This window comes from Squalius cephalus (genome assembly GCF_949319135.1).
Source record: "Squalius cephalus genome assembly, chromosome: 6".
Lineage (NCBI taxonomy): Eukaryota > Metazoa > Chordata > Actinopteri > Cypriniformes > Leuciscidae > Squalius > Squalius cephalus.
The window spans coordinates 16,376,485-16,392,719 of record NC_137127.1 but is presented as its reverse complement, the minus strand read 5'-3'; the positions used below and the strand labels follow the sequence as shown (position 1 = coordinate 16,392,719).

Sequence of the window (16,235 nt, the reverse complement as noted above, 5' to 3'; positions counted from 1 at the left end):
ATGTTTAAAGTGTATGCAAACAAAAAAGAGGATAAAACAAAATACTTGTAACACTACAATAAGGTTTCATTTGTTAACATTAGTTAACTACATTAGTCTACATTAACAATGAACAATACTTCTACAGCATTTATTAATCTTAGTGTTGATCTCAATATGTATTAATACATTTTAAGATCAAAAGTTGCATCTGTTATCATTTTGTTATCATTTTATGAAAGGTTATAAATATTGTAAGAATATATTGTTCATTTTTTGCTCATGTCGGTTAATGTATGTTAACTAATGCTGACAAATGATAACCTCATTGTAAAGTGTTACCAAAATACTTTGTGCACCTTTTTCTTTTTCCTTTTTGAAGTGTAATTGAGTTTGTTGTCGTTCCAGGATGTGAAAAAAAGAAGCACAAATGTAGTTGAATCATGGGATGGGAGGAAAACCAAACAGAGTTACACGTACATCATGACTGAAAACTCTTCTGTTGCGTTTACCTGGGCTTTCCAACGCACCAGTCGGGCTAGTGATGTCAGTACAAATGCATATACACGCAGTGATGATAAAATGTTCATGTGTTTATAGAATGACTATAGTCATAATGGACGTTGTCACTGTCTATCAGGTGCGTCAGTATGCAAATGACATGGTGAAGATTTACTCTGTGTCTGTCACCAATGCCGTGGACGGGGTGGCGTCAGCATGCCGTGCGTGTGCCCTGAAGTCTAAGAAGGCTGGCTCCTCCTGTGTGTCATGTCCAGCTGGACACTACATTGATAAAAAGACCAACCAGTGCCAAAAGTGCCCTCCCAACACCGTCCTGTCTGGGGACAACATCTACGGCAAAGAAACGTGCCAGCCGTGTGGGCCAGGCAGCAAAAGCAACAAGGTATTTCAGTTTTTTTTATTTATTCTTTTTATTATTATTTAATTAATATATATATATAAAAAAAATCTCCCTATATATGCATTTGGTAACAATTTATTTTAAATAATTGAATTAATGTTAAATTAATCGTTTACTTGACGCTTTTTTTTTTTAATTTAATTTTATTTCCAATGAATAAAGGTTATGTGTTCTTCATTCCAATTGCTTATTGGTTAAAGACATTTTAAAAGTGTTTTGTTAATAATAATAATAATAATAATAATAATAATAATAATAATAATAATAACTAAGTGTCTGATGGTTCTCTCTTGAATGTTTAAATTATAGGAGCACAGTGTGTGTTTCAGCGACTGTTTGTTCAAATACACTCACCATAATCAGATTCTTCAGTATGACTTCAGTGCTCTGACGTCGACTGGGTCCATCATGAACGGGCCCAGCTTCACTGCGAAAGGCACACAATACTACCACCTCTTCAATATCAGCCTGTGTGGAGCTGAGGTACAATACACACACCTGAAATGAGTGGAAATGACATCACAGAATATAATTTATTCCATCATCTGTCTTTTGTTAGGGTCACAAGGCTGCAGTCTGCAGAGATAATATCACAGATCTGCCCAATGAGGATGTTAAAGGTGGTCAGCTGGGCAGTTCAGTGGAGGCTTTTCTCTGTCAGTCAACGATTATTCCTTCAGATGGGCGGGGCTTACGAACAGCCCTTTCCTCTCAGTCCATTAGCCTGGCTGACACTTTTCTGGGTGAGAGGAAAAAATGTCACATTTGAAACAAATTTTTTTGTTGACTTTTTGATAGTGTAGCAGATGTGATGTGCATGTCCATATTTCATTCATTTGAAATGCTTACTAATAGGGATGCCAAAATGAATGTTGTATCTCAATTAATGTTTAACAGACTTTCCATTATCAGTAAATAATGGAGAAAAGTGTCCTTAATGGTTTATTTTATTATAAATTAAATCTCGGTGGAACTTTTAACTAAAGTAAAGTCATTTGCAGTTTAATCACCAAAGCTCAATAATATCAATTACGAGCAAAACACATTGTCAGTGCTGCTAACGTTAATGAGAAGACAACTAGGGGACTGTGTGGCAACTATATAGCATCTTGATGCATTATTTATTTATTTCATTTAGTCTTTACTATCTGAGTGCATTATACACCTGTGATTATGTTATGAAAGGATAATTATACAAAATTATTTTTATGTACATTTAAAAACGGGATAAAATAGTGTTTTTCACACACTTTTGTGCATAAGTAATCATGTTACACTCCTGTCAGGAAACAAATTATGTAATATTTTATGTTTATATTTTTATGTAATTAAATAAATTGGAAAGTTTTATATTATATTATGTTATTAAAAATATTTTGGTAACTAAAATATAATATCTGAACTGGTTAGGTTTGTTGAGTGTCATGTTTGACTGCATGTTAGAAATATCAAAAGAATGGTCCAAAAATTGAGAAGATCTCATCACCCTTCACAAACAAGGAACAGGATACAAAAAGATAGCGAAGGCACTAAATGTTTCTAGAGACACCGTTGGAAGCATAGTTCGCAAGTTCAAAGTTAAAGGAATAGTGGTTACACTACCTGGACGGGGCAGAATAAGGAAGATATCAATGGCTGCTACCAGATTTCTGAGAAGGCAGGTTCAGAAAAACCCCTGAGTGACTACAAAAGACCTGCAGCAAGACTTGGCCACAGGCACTGAGGTTTCAGCTGCACACTAAGAAGCGTACTAAACGCATGCCAGAACTCCAAGACGTACACCACTACTGACCCAAAAGCACAAAAAAGTCTGCTCTAATTTGCTCAAAATCATATAAATAAGCCACAGAAGTTTTGGGATTCTGTTCTGTGGAGCGATGAAATAAAACTTTTCAGCCCTATGGATCAGTGGTATGTCTGGAGGAAGAAGAATGAAGCATATGCTGGAAAGAACAATCTGCCTACAGTTAAGCATGGTGGCGCTCGGTGATGCTCTGGGGCTGCTTTACATCCTCTGGGACTGGAAACCGGAAGTGTGTGGAAGGCAAGATGGATTAATTGAAGTATCAGGAAATCCTAGGAGAAAACATCATGCCATCAGTGAGGAAGCTGAAGCTTGGGCATCACTGGACCTTCCAACAGGACAATGATTCCATGCATACCTCTAATTCCACCAAGACTTGGTTGCAGAAGAAGTCTTGGAAGATTCTTCAGTGAACATCACATTCACCTGACTTGAACCCCATAGAAAATCTCTGGTGGGATTTGAAGAAGGCGGTTGCAACACACAAACCCAAGAATATTACTGAACTGAAGGCCATTGCTCATGAGGAATGGGCTAAGATTCCTCAGAAACGCTGCCAGAAGCTGGTGCCTGGTTATTCATCTCATTTGCAGCAGGTCATGACAACAAAAGGGTGTTCTACCAAGTACTAAAGATGCTTGCCATGAAGGGGTTGAATCATTTTGAGTCTGCAGAACTCATTAAAAGTTGCGTTTTCAGTTGAATTTGGGGAAACGACTAGAAACATTTGTTGTGTTGAGCTATTTCAATTACTTTTTGTTTGATTTGTTCATTGCAAACAGCTGAAAGTCTGTACATTATGCCAATAAACCTGATTTGCAATGGGGTTGAATACACCTTTTACAACTGATTACAACTGTATGTTTTCCATTACAACTATGCTTTCAACCTTTCAGTGAAGGGTTATCAGCACCTAGATGGAATGCAGTATTTATATAAAAGCACTGTTATATGGTCTTTGTACGATTCAAAAGTGAATCAATTTTTTCATTTAAAGATCATAAAGTCCTGACACTTGGAAAATTCACTTTTCATAACTTATAATATTAGATGAGCATTAGATAAAATGTGTTTTAGATTTCTGTTGTTTTAGAATAATTCTACATAGTGTTTTAATTCACACTCTTAGTTATAAAACTCAGCGTATCTCAAACAGGCCTTTTGTTTAGTGATAAACATGATTAATTACTCAAATGTAAGGTTGGTCCTACTTACTAAGCACTTCCTGCTGTGCTGTCACCCACATGTGTCCTCTTAAGACTTAAGTTGTGTGTGTGTTTGTGCCACAGGAGCCACAGTGGAGAAATCACTTAACGGAATAAACGCCAGACCAGAACTATTTCCATCTCCACCCAAGAGAATCCCTGATGTCCACTTCTTCTATCGGTACTGGCAGTTACATCATCAAAATTAAAGTGCTTCTTAAAGTTCCTCTCACAGATGGTTGTCTAGGGTTTTAGTTTTAGGGGTTTTGTAATAAGGTGTGTGGTTTGTTCTTTTCCTTCTATCATCCATTATGTGTTTAATGGTGTTTTTTATTTATTTGTAAAGATCTCCACAGGTCACAACGTCATGTAAGAAAGGCAGAAATGCAGTGGTTTCACTGCGCTGTAACCTGGAGAGAACTGCGAGGGGAGACATATCCGTGCCCAGGTGTACACACAAACACAAACACACACAAGCACACTGCTGTCAATTCAGTCTAAATTTGACACTGGGCATCTCCCATCATGACATATCAAATCACCTCACTACAGGTCCACTGACTTAATTAAAGGAGAACTTGGTAACTTTTTTAACTTAATAAACCTGTCTAGAATTCATTTGGATGGTTAAACAACCTGTTCTGGTGATATTGGTGACTTTCCCCGCTCCCCCCAGCGTTCCCATGCGGAAAACCAACCTTGCAACTTGGGGACTACCGTCCCGGCAAAATAGAAATTGGAAGTCTCGTGAGAAGCGAGAACGAGAACGAGAATGAGCGCGAAACACGAATTGCTTTACGGCAATTCGACATAAACACACGCATGTATTATTATTTTTTTACAGTCTATGTGTATTACCAGATTACCCACCTCGGTAGACATAGCTCCACACGATACAGCTGGCTTGCTCCGATCATAACAAACGCACATGAGCAGTGGTAGAGAGGGGGAGGAGGCCACCGCAAGTGAGTTTTTTACGACCGTGTTGTGAAATATACGCCCCCCCCCCACAGCTGTAGGGGGAGCTCGTGGGGAAAACATGCGACAACAAAAGGAAAAATCAGCGAAGAAGTGACTAGAGTTCGCTAGAGTTGCCGAGTTCTCCTTTAAGTGTTTTGTTTTATTATTTTTATTATTATTATTATTATTCAGTCGCAAAGGTGTCACTTTTATATTATTATATTAGAATTATTATTGTATTTTCTAGACTATATTAATATTATAGTAATCAAATTATTATATATATATATATATATATATATATATATATATATATATATATATATATATATATTTTATTTATATATATATATAAAATACAGTACAGGTCAAAAGTTTGGAAACATTACTATTTTTAATGTTTTTGAAAGAAGTTTCTTCTGCTCATCAAGCCTGCATTTATTTGATCAAAAATACAGAAAAAAAAATGTAATATTGTGATATATTATTACAATTGAAAATAATTGGTTTTCAATTTATTATACTTTAAATTATCATTTATTTCTGTGATGCAAAGCTGAATTTTCAGGATCATTACTCCAGTCTATCAAATGATCCTTTAGAAATCATTCTAATATGATGATTCATTATCAAAGGTGGAAACAGTTCTGCTGCTTAATATTTTTTCATAACCTGTGATACTTTTTTAGGATACTTTGATGAATAAAAAGTAAAAAAAAAAAAAAAAAAAAAAAGAATCAAATGTTTTAAAAATCTTTTGTAACAACAATCTTTTTTTTCTTTCTTTTTTTGAAATAAATCAATACTTTTATTCAGCAAGGATGTGTTAAATTGATAAAAAGTGATAGTAAAGAAGATTTATATTATTAGAATTTTTTTTTATTTTGAATAAATGCAGTTCTTTTTAACCTTTTATTCATCAAATATATCAGGCAGCAGAACTGTTTCCAACACTCATAATAAATCAGAATATTAGAATGATTTCTAAAGGATCATGTGATAGACTGGATGTCACATGTGACACTGAAGACTGGAGTAATGATGCTGAAAATTCAGCTTTGCATCACAGGAATAAATTATTTTTTAAAGTATATTCAAATAGAAAACTATTATTTTAAGTTGTAATAATATTTCACAATATTACAGTTTTTTTTCTGTATTTTTGATCAAATAAACGCAGCCTTGATAAGCATTAGAGACTTCTTTCAAAAATATAAAAAAACGTAATGTTTCCAAACTTTTGACCTGTACTGTATATATATAAATATTAATATAATATAATATACTCACACACACATTACATTCATAATTATTAAAATGACTATAATACAAATTATGAAGACACCTAACTTGAGAATTATTTTCGATTTATTCTATTCTTATTTTTAAATCTTTGCATTATTGCACTTTTTGATTTTTAAAAGTTTGAAAAACTTTTTTATTTATTTGTTTTGGCTTTTAGATCCATAACCGTTGCTTTTAATTAACCTTTCGAGCCAAATTCTTTCTTCTACAGTGAGAGAGAGCATACTAAGATGTGTTTAGTTGAACTTTTTATGTCCTGTGTCAGTAAGTGTCCTGCTGGGACCTGTGACGGATGCTCGTTCTACTTCCTGTGGGAGAGCTCCAGTGCTTGTCCACGCTGCACTAATGTCGACTACCACGCCATTGAAGGAGCCTGTAAGGGAGGAGTGCAGGTACTCTTTCATTAGTTCTATTATATATATTATTGACTGAAAAATGTGTTATAATAAATGTGTGTGTATGCAGGCACCAAATGTCATTAAAAATGGGCTTAAGCAGGGAACTGCAATGTAATACATGGTTTAAAACAAATAGTAAGAGTAATAGTCTGATCCTCGCTGGTGTAAGTAATAAAAGCTATTAAAATCAATCTACTAAAGAAAAGCATCTGTCATGACTTGTGCGACTGCTGAATTTATCATCAGAAATCTATCTAGGGTAAGTTTGTTTTCTCCAGAACTCCATGTGGATTATTCCTCACCTTAAGCCACCTAAACAAAAATTATAAACAAAAGCATAGTGTGTGTTCACATATTTGTGACAGGTGCAGTTTGAGAGTCGAGGACTAGCTTGAATATGATCCTTTGAGTGACACAAATGACTTGCTCAGTTTTTTTCCTTTTATATTTGTAACAAACAAAGTACATTGCTGTTCAAAAGTTTGGGGTCAGTAAGATATTTTTTGTTTTTGAAAGAAATGAATGCTTTTATTCAGCAAGGAGGCATTAATAAAGCCATTTATAATGTTACAAAAGATTTATATTTCAATAAATGCTGTTTTCTCTATCCATTTCAAGAATCCTATAAAGTATTCAATATAATAAATGTTTCTTGAGCAGCAAATCAGCATATTGTTATTGAAGGATCATGTGACACTGAAGACTGGAGCGATTATGCTGAACATTCAGCTTTGCCATCACAGGAATAAATTACATTTTAAAAATATTTTAAAATGCAAAACCGTTATTATAAATTATAATCATTTCACAATACTACTGTTTTTACTGCTTAAATAAATGCTGGCTTGGTGAGCATAAGCGACTCTTTAAAAAATTAAGAAGAGTTTTGTTAAGAAATATTTGTCATTTTTCTCAGTTCTCTCTCCACTGACATCTGTGATTTAAATGACAATTTTGTATAAATTATGTGATTTTCATTCTAAGGACACGGTGTATATGTGGACTGAACCTCGGCTGTGTACTGGCGGACTGACTCTCCCGCTGAAGAGAACGTCTCCATGTGAGGTGATTGATATCTGGCTGAAGGTGGTCACTGGGTTTGGAGTGTTCTGTGCTGCTCTGCTCGTTTCATTGACCTGCTACTTTTGGAAGAAAAACAAAAAGTATGATTCCTGTGACTTTTAAAGTTTTTGGAAACGCAACATTTCTCTTTATTTATGCTAATATGGCTCATGCTTCTTTGTCTTTGTGTTCTGATAGACTGGAGTATAAATATTCCAAACTCGTGATGACGGCCAATAAAGAGTGTGAATTGCCGGCGGCGGACAGCTGCGGCATTATGGAAGGAGAAGGGGAGGAGAATGTGGAAGAGGATGAAGTGGTTTATGCCAACAATACTTCTCTTTTGGCTAAGCTAAAAGCTATCACTACCAAGGTTAGCGAAACCACAGTAGGTGTAAATGTTTTTCTTAAAATGAGCTTCACAAGTTAGTAGGGCTTGCACGATTTGGGGAAAAATTTAAATAGTAATTTTCTTTCCTTTCTGTTGAAAATTGCATTTAAAATATGATTTAAAAAAAATGCTGTGCTTATTTGTAAGGCCGCACAGTTAGGCAATTTTCTTTTGTATATTAATATGGCCATATAAGAATAAGAAATATAGCTGCATGCAGCAGTTATCGGGGCCAAGCACAAAGAACACGATAAGTAATTTACATTTTAATCATTTAGCAGACTCTTTAATTCAAAGTGACTTACAAATGAGGAGAGCAATAGAAGCAGTTATGCCAACTGTAATGCCAAAATGGCTGGGAGTGTCAGACCAAATGCAACAACTGACAATTAAAAACATATTGAGATGATTTTAGTCAAAATGGCTGAAAAAAATCAAATGCAGTCACTAGTAGTATGATTTAATGGTTTATCACTTTCGACCAATAATGCTGTTACAAAATTGATGTGGTGTGGTCAGAGTTAAGTGTCAATAACACGTGCAAAGTTTGGTGTCAGTATAACAAAGCAGGGATACAGCCTAGGAGTCATTTTGGCATAATGCTATCAATTTTGTTTGTCGTGGTAATCTTTAATCAAAATCTGAAAAGTTACTTCTGGTCTGGAATGACGTTCCTTTTCTGATGAAGTCAGTTTGACGGCTTGGGTTGAAAACGCTTAACCACTCCCCTCAAACCGTTAGTCTGCTATGAGCGAGAGATGGAGAGGAGGAGCGCTAAAGTAAAACCCTGCCCTCTGTTCAATATTCCGTTTCACTTGGAAATACGCCACAATACTGGAGAAAAGTCGTTTGCAACTTCCGGTTCACAGGGACTTTAAGATAGATTCGTTATTCATTACAATAGGTTAAGTTATTCGCATTTTTGGAAATTTCATAATAGATTTTGACCATAGCATTTTATGACAAAATTTAAAATGGCCATTATGGGAAAACTGGGTATCGTTCGACTAGGCATGCTGCACCGAATCTAAAGAGTTTTGTGATTTTTGGCCAAACCTTTCAGTAGTTAAAAGCAAAAATGTAAATTTCGTATCGCCTGACTGCTAGGTGGCACTGTGCCAAAACTGCAGGTAACCTCAGGTCATGGTTGTCATAACACACAAAAAGTTTGGTCAGAATACGCTAAAGCATTGCGGAGATATAGCTTCAAGTTAATTTTGGTGTGCTCTTCGTCGAATTCGTTGCGCATTATTCGAAAACTACTTGAATTTCTATACATTTTTGTCGCCATGGTCTGAAGATGAACTGGTTAAATTCAGTTAAAAAGTAGTTAAAAAAAAAAAGTAGGTTTTTCGGAAAATTCAAAATGGCGGGAAATTTTTCATGACAGAAAATGACGCCATAGGTCACAATCGAATCATCTTGAGCCAAGAAATCAGAGGAAATTCATTTTGTTACTAGCCCTTATGGTTCAAAAGTTATTAGCACAAACCTAAGTGAAATTTTGGACAGTTGGTGGCACTAGAGGGATTGAGTTAGAGACTCCAAAATTGCTATCGTAACTAGGGGTGTGCTGATCCGATACTCCGTATTGGTATTTCTCAGATACTGCCATCTTTTGCCGGATCGGGTATCGGCCATCTGAGACCGATCAAAATCCGATATTATGCGCATAAGCATTTCGTCCCGCTCTGTATTGGAGCCTTTCATATTACAATACTTTTGCGCAATGAAAGTTTATTGAAGGCCTTTCTTGTTCTGTCATATCTATCATATGTTGCTGCTTCATTAAAAAGCTGTGCTTAAAATTTAAAAAGAAATGTCTTTTAATTTGATAGCATATTGTTTTTCGTGAATGCGAGTCATACTACATGACCGTTGGTCTTCTGCCGTCAGTCTGAAGGTCTGGCTACACGAGACTATGAATAAAGGAGTCATTCTGACTCCTGTTTATTCTGAATGTCTACCAAGCTAGTGGAGCTATTGCTTTATTTACGGTTCCTGCACTGGTCCACAATTATTTAATCAATAATTCACTACATTTTTGTCTTTTATATCGTTTTACAAAGTTAGGAAAATGTTTAAGTCAAGCCTGATGCCTTTCACAAAAGAAGAATCTTAATCTCTTCCCCACAGTGAGGCATACTTACAGATAGTTTATTAGGTAGTTCAGCACTTTTTAAAAATTATTATTTTAGTATCGGATCGCTACTCGGTATCGGCCAATACTGAATCCCAGGTAGGCTATCAGAATCGTTATCGGAGGCAAAAAAGGCGGATCGTACCAGCCCAGTTCAGACTGTCCTCTAATAAGAATAAGAATAAAATCGTATAGCATTATTATTGATGGTGTATATAGTAAATAAAAATATGAGAATTCAACTGTAAAATATATATATTTTTATTAAGACTGGAAACTGTCTTCATTTCTTAATTTTCAAACATTAAACCATCAAACTTTCATTTTGATGGAAAGTTGTTCATGTGGAGCATTTACTGCAAAGCAAGTTGCTCAGAGATGCTGCAACAGTGTCACGCTTAACTCTGAAACACGTAGCACATTAAATCACAGCCTTTGCGATTTGATAATCACACTGTCATCTCATGATTTTGGTTTTATTTAAAAAAAATGTGTGAAGCCTTAGCAGTTAGCACGTATGCTAGCAATCTTTTCTTAGTTTCTAGTGTCTTTTATTACACAAAAATAGTAAAAAGAAAATAGCTAATTCTGAAACTTATACATTATCACCACTGAACTTCATAGCCATACAGCTTTTTAAAAAAGGTGCAGTGTTACGTTTCTGTGCCACTGGTATCACCAATAATGACTTATTTATTTTGTTTGAGCTTTCCTGTGGCTCGAACAGTAGTGCTTGCCACTTGCAAGGCCAAGGTCATGAGTTCAATTCCCAGGGAAAGCAAGAACCGATAAAATGCGGACCTTGAATGCTTTTTATAAAAGCGTCTGCCAAATGCATAAATGTATTTAGTGACCTCTACTGGTCATTCACAGAAGTGTTTTTGAAAATACGCTTCAAGTTCTTAATAATTCGGACTGCAGTTTCTTCATAGCCTTTCAGTTGAAATTACCTCAGCTCAACCCTCCCTGTACTCCCGTTTTAAAAAAAAAAAATTTGGCTTTTTTTTTTTTTTTTTTTTTTGTCTCTCCCTCTAGCAGCGACTGCATTCAGAAATTTTAGCTGAGAGTTTGCTTGAGGGTGGGTGTGTATATGCCTTGATGTTTAACTCGGGGCAGTTGAAGGAGCCGCTGAGGGACTCCTAGCAACATCTGTAAGATTAAAGACTGTTGAGCTGCATTGGCATATGCGGTGTCACACTGTGTTCACAGCCAATTAGAAGGGAGTTTGAGAGGAAGAGAGTTGTATTCAAGCGTCATTCTTCAGAATTTCCATTGTCACTTAAAGTCTCAAGCGTTTTCTCCAGGAAGATGCCGTACGAGCTCCCGTGGGAACGTGCTCAGATTTCCTGCGGTATACGGAGTCAGTTTTGGTCCTGCAATTTTCAGGGAAGTTAATTAAGAGAATCCAAATTGAGAGGAATTAATCAATCATGTTCCTAGTGACTGGTTTGCTTTAGATAAACCCTGCTGAATAATAATTAGAAAATGCTGTTCTCCCAGCCTGGTTTTAGAGGGGGCAACCAGCTTAAACACCAGCTTGGCCAGTTTGAGAAAACAGCTTAAACCAGCTATATATAAAAAATAACAGTTAGTATCTGGTGTGGCCAGCAGCTGCTTTAAGTTTTACAGAGCATCTCATCCTCATGGACTGAGCCAGATTTGCGTGCTCTTCCTGTGAATTGTTAGCCCACTCATCCACCAAGGCACTTGCAAGTTCTCGCACACGTCTGAGGGGACATATGGTTACATGTGATCTAGCACTGCAAAGACTATCAGCTGTCCTCCCCGTCTCCCTGTTGCTCGTCTTGCGCATCTTACATTAGACATTGCAGTTTATTGCTTTGGCCACATCTGGAGTCCTCATGCCTCCTGCTGCAGGACTATGGCATGTTCACACCGGGTGGTCAGGGACCCTGGGCATCTTTCTTCTGGTGTTTTTCAGAGTCAGTAGAAAGGTCTTTAAGTTATTGGAACTGCGACATTAATTTTCTTTTGCCTGTAAACTGTTAGTGTCCTACTGTTCCACAGGTGGATGTGTAATAATTGTTTATGGTTCAGTGAACAAGCATGCAAAACTTTCCAAAAATGATTTGTAAAGACTTACAAAATTATTTTTAAAACACAATATTCTCACAAAAAATGGGACGTTTCTCTTTTATGACACGTGAACATTGTAAAAAATAATAATTCAAATACATTTGTGCGCTGAATTTGTTTTCAAAAAAACTTTATTTTTAAAACCCAAACCCACATTTTTCAGTGTTTTCCCAAATTATCCCCCAATGCAAATTTTGTCTAAGACAAAAAAATAATTATGAATATAATAAAATGGGTGGTTTAAGTGTTTTTTTATTTTATTTTTTTACTTTTTTTTTTGTCAACTCTTTTCACGCAGCGATTTAAAAAAAAGTTGACAGCCACCGCCAGCGTTTTTGATAATTTTTACCAAATTGTCATGGCCCCCATAATATTTTCTTGTTTGAATGTCTGAACATGCAATGTATAAAAGAAAGAGAAGACCCTCTGCTTTAGCTTCGTGCTTTTATCAACACGTTAATGTGGGTGAGTTTCATAAAAAAAGCAACAGAAAATCATGTTTTTGTAAAACACTACATCTGGATCGGATTCAGAACGATGATCAAAAATTAGATCACCGAGTCCATCAACACCATTAATGCCTGCACAGTCCTATAGCTCTTCCTGGGTCGACATTTCATTCAGTAACATTATAGGCAGTTTTGATTAATGTTGATGATCACGTTTTTTCACATTTGCATAATTTGCATGATTACACATAAGATCGCTTGTTTCTGCATGTTCTTCACAAGTTTTTTTGATCAGGAGATTCAGTACTCTTTCACAAGATGTCATAGCTCCCCCTACCGTATAACAGTGAAAACCCGGAAAGCTGGAAATTTCAGTCAATGGCGGGGAAGCGTTTTTTCACACATGACAGAAATGTTCGTCAATGGTGGGGGAAAGAGTTAAAGTGAATATATTTGGTAGTGAAATCGTTTCGAGTTAGTTATGATGTGGTTTAAAAAAAATTCAAAGAGATTATTTTTTTGTTAAATGTTCACATGAATAATTCACAGTAAGACCAGGAAGTAAAAAGGGTCAATTTTGATTATGGGTGTTTCTCAAAACCAAGAATGCAAAGAACAGACTTGTGTTCTTGGGGAGAACGCTCTTGCTAGTTGTTCTTGGAAGAATGAACTCACAAGGTGACGAGCACACAGAACGCTGCTGACAGTTTGAGACGATGTGTTCTTGCTGGTATTGCGTAATAATACGCCCGCACAGACGCCGTCTGCAGTACCCAAACATAACGAGAATTATTGACGTTATTATTGGCCGTTATTCTTATGGAGATTCTCACTTCCGAAAACGTTTGAGCACATTTTCGATTCGCCATAAATTTTCGTAAAAATGCCAATATTTGAAATCTACACAGTTGATTTCTCGCATCAAATGTTCTCAGAAGTGAATTTAGTGATGAAATGCCGTACGAAATTGTAGAAAAACGACTTGTATTGACCTGCCTCTCCTTCCTCGAATGCCGAAATGAATGCTGGGATATTTCTGCCGTCAAGTTCACACAAGTTACCAACCGTTGCATCCTCGGTAAAATGGGCGTGTCAAGAACACTTCTGGGATTTTTAACCGTTCTTGCCAAAATGCAAACTTGTGTATTGGGACAGTACTTGGGCAGCGACTGATGACGTTTCACAAGTCCACAAGAACACAAGTACAGACAAAAACATAATGGCCGTTTCTCAATATGCATTTGACTCACGCCACACAAGTTAGCATGTTGCTAAGCTAACAACACAATAATAAATAGGCTTAAAAAAAAAAGAAATATGTATATGCATTCTCTGTTTGTTTTTGCCAAAAATAAAATGTATTAAAGGCAGAATAATGTTGCTGGCTACCTTTTAGAGCATCCTTTGCATAGGGAGCGTGCCTATGATGCATTAAAATACTTTCTATGTAGGCAACTAAGGTTTTGTGACCAGGCTTCTGTGTTTCTTTAGCGTTCCTGAAATCCGTACAGAGGCAGTTGCAGGTCATTTGTCTTTCTGTTTAACAGGCCTAGCTTACCGCAACTCGCTGTTTGATTTGCACACTGGTTGTCCTAGCAACGTGCAGTGTCCGTGGACAGTCCTTGGCCTTCGCAGGGCAGGCTTTTCAAAGGGAGGCGACCTTGACGAGGAGGGCGATTCTGCACTCTGTTTGTGTACATTTGTCGCGCCTGCGTTCAGTGATTTGTTCCTGTTTTGGCTGCGTTATCAAAACCGTGTTTCTGTTTCTAGGGCAACAAGAGCGACGAAGCCGTCCAACTGAAATTCTCCAATACAGAGAAGTCTGTGTGGGGATAGAGGAAGAGTGAAGATTGGTAACGAAAAGAAAGGAATGAATTGAAGTTCCTTTCTCTTCGATATCACACGCAGTGGACTTTAAAAAAAGGAATATAGGGTTAAACAAGCCTGCGACCCCTCAGGAACTCGGACGGACATGCTCATTGAATATTTCTGTCAAGATGTGTCACTATGCAGTTGTGTATGTGTGTGTGTTTTCCTATTGTAAATGTGTACCAATCTCCTCCCTCTCCAGTCCAGAAGCTTTTTGGAGCGTCAGCCACGACTTTACATGAGTCTTGCTTGTCAGAGCGAATGTAGCCAAGGGTCAGGGTGAACACACAAATACACTCAGACGTTAAGCTTCACTGACAGGCGCTTCCAATCCCAGCTAAACAGCGTTGGAAAGCCATGTAAAGTGTGTTTGTGCTCAAGTATGGCCAAAATAGCCTTCTTTTTTTACTTAAGTAACCTATTTGACTGTGATGGTGACATTCCAAATGAAATATGACATGAATAAAGTCTATGAATAAAGAGATTACAGCAAAGCAGGAGTCATTTTTGTACAGCTATTTTTATGATTTTTTTTTTACATACCTCTGCGTCATTCTACTTGGCTTACAGTATTAAGACAAACACAAGAGATTAAGGAGAAACGGTATTCCTTCAGAACAGCGACGGCAGACTGAGGTGATGAAACTTTCGCTAGATTTGCCATCTAATTAAAGAACTTAATGAACTGCCGGTGGGGTTTTATTCATGAAATTTTAAGACCCATCGACGTGAAATCTGGGTAAATGATCTGTTGAGTCCCATATTGATTCTGAATGAGGTGTAAACCTACAGTTACTGTGCCGCTGGGATTTAGTTGTTTTGTTTGGTCCACTGTTACTCTGAAGTGTTAGATGTTGGCAATATTATTCTCTTGAATAATTCTGTGGGTTTTTTTTTTTTTCTTTTTTTTTCTCTCTCATTTTGTGTGCATGTTTACCAGGAAATAAACCTATAACTGTGTCCAACTGATGTCAGTTATTGATATGTATTTTTTTGATATCATGTATAATAAATTGTTTGCACTCTCAAATGTGTTGAATTTAAGCACAAAAAGCACCAACTCCTCCAATATGGTGAAAGTATAAAGAATTTTTTTATAACCCTAAACATCAGTGAGATCAGCACTATTATTTTAGTATTATTCATATACTTTTATAGTAAAATTCATATTTCAAATTGCCTTTTATTTAGATATCTTCAGTTTTTATTCTAATTTTAATTTTATATTCTCTTTGTTTTATATATTATATTTATATTATAAAATTTGAGTTATTTTAACATTTCTATTTAGCTTTTAGTTAGCTTTATTCAGCTTAATAGCTGAATTGAACTTTACAGTTATTGATCCTATTGAATCAACACTGAACTGAATTCAGCTGAATAATCACTGTTTGCTGATGTCTTTTTAGAGCTGCTTTACAGCAGAATTGAATTCTGTTTGCATTAGTGAATCGTTATTTTCCTGTTTATCACTGCAAAGCTGCTTTGAAACAATCTGTATCGTATAAAGCTATATACAGTATTAATAAAGGTGACTTGACTTGACTTAATTTTAGTGCTTCAACTTATTTCCTGTGTTCTCTGGGCTTTTGTGTGTTTGAATATTTTGTAATCCAATACGTTTCAATGATTTATACATGCACTATTTTTATAT

The 16,235-nt window shown here is 36.1% G+C and overlaps 1 protein-coding gene across 4 annotated transcripts in view; it reads left to right on the top strand.

Annotated features, from left to right (window-relative positions):
- Nucleotides 1-16,235, top strand: part of elapor2a (endosome-lysosome associated apoptosis and autophagy regulator family member 2a) — a 37,681-nt gene that overhangs the window by 14,440 nt on the left and 7,006 nt on the right. Inside the window, exons 13-22 of one of the 4 annotated variants that reach the window (XM_079874276.1) lie at nucleotides 388-525; nucleotides 620-883; nucleotides 1,211-1,384; nucleotides 1,461-1,644; nucleotides 3,995-4,091; nucleotides 4,257-4,358; nucleotides 6,441-6,567; nucleotides 7,558-7,736; nucleotides 7,834-8,008; nucleotides 14,483-15,756. In XM_079874276.1, coding sequence (XP_079730402.1) covers nucleotides 388-525; nucleotides 620-883; nucleotides 1,211-1,384; nucleotides 1,461-1,644; nucleotides 3,995-4,091; nucleotides 4,257-4,358; nucleotides 6,441-6,567; nucleotides 7,558-7,736; nucleotides 7,834-8,008; nucleotides 14,483-14,548 — 1,506 coding nt within the window. In that variant the 3' untranslated portion in view covers nucleotides 14,549-15,756. Of the gene's footprint in view, nucleotides 1-387; nucleotides 526-619; nucleotides 884-1,210; nucleotides 1,385-1,460; nucleotides 1,645-3,994; nucleotides 4,092-4,256; nucleotides 4,359-6,440; nucleotides 6,568-7,557; nucleotides 7,737-7,833; nucleotides 8,024-14,482; nucleotides 15,757-16,235 lie in introns of those variants that run through there. The other 3 variants (XM_079874275.1, XM_079874274.1, XM_079874273.1) reach the window with 3 other exon arrangements.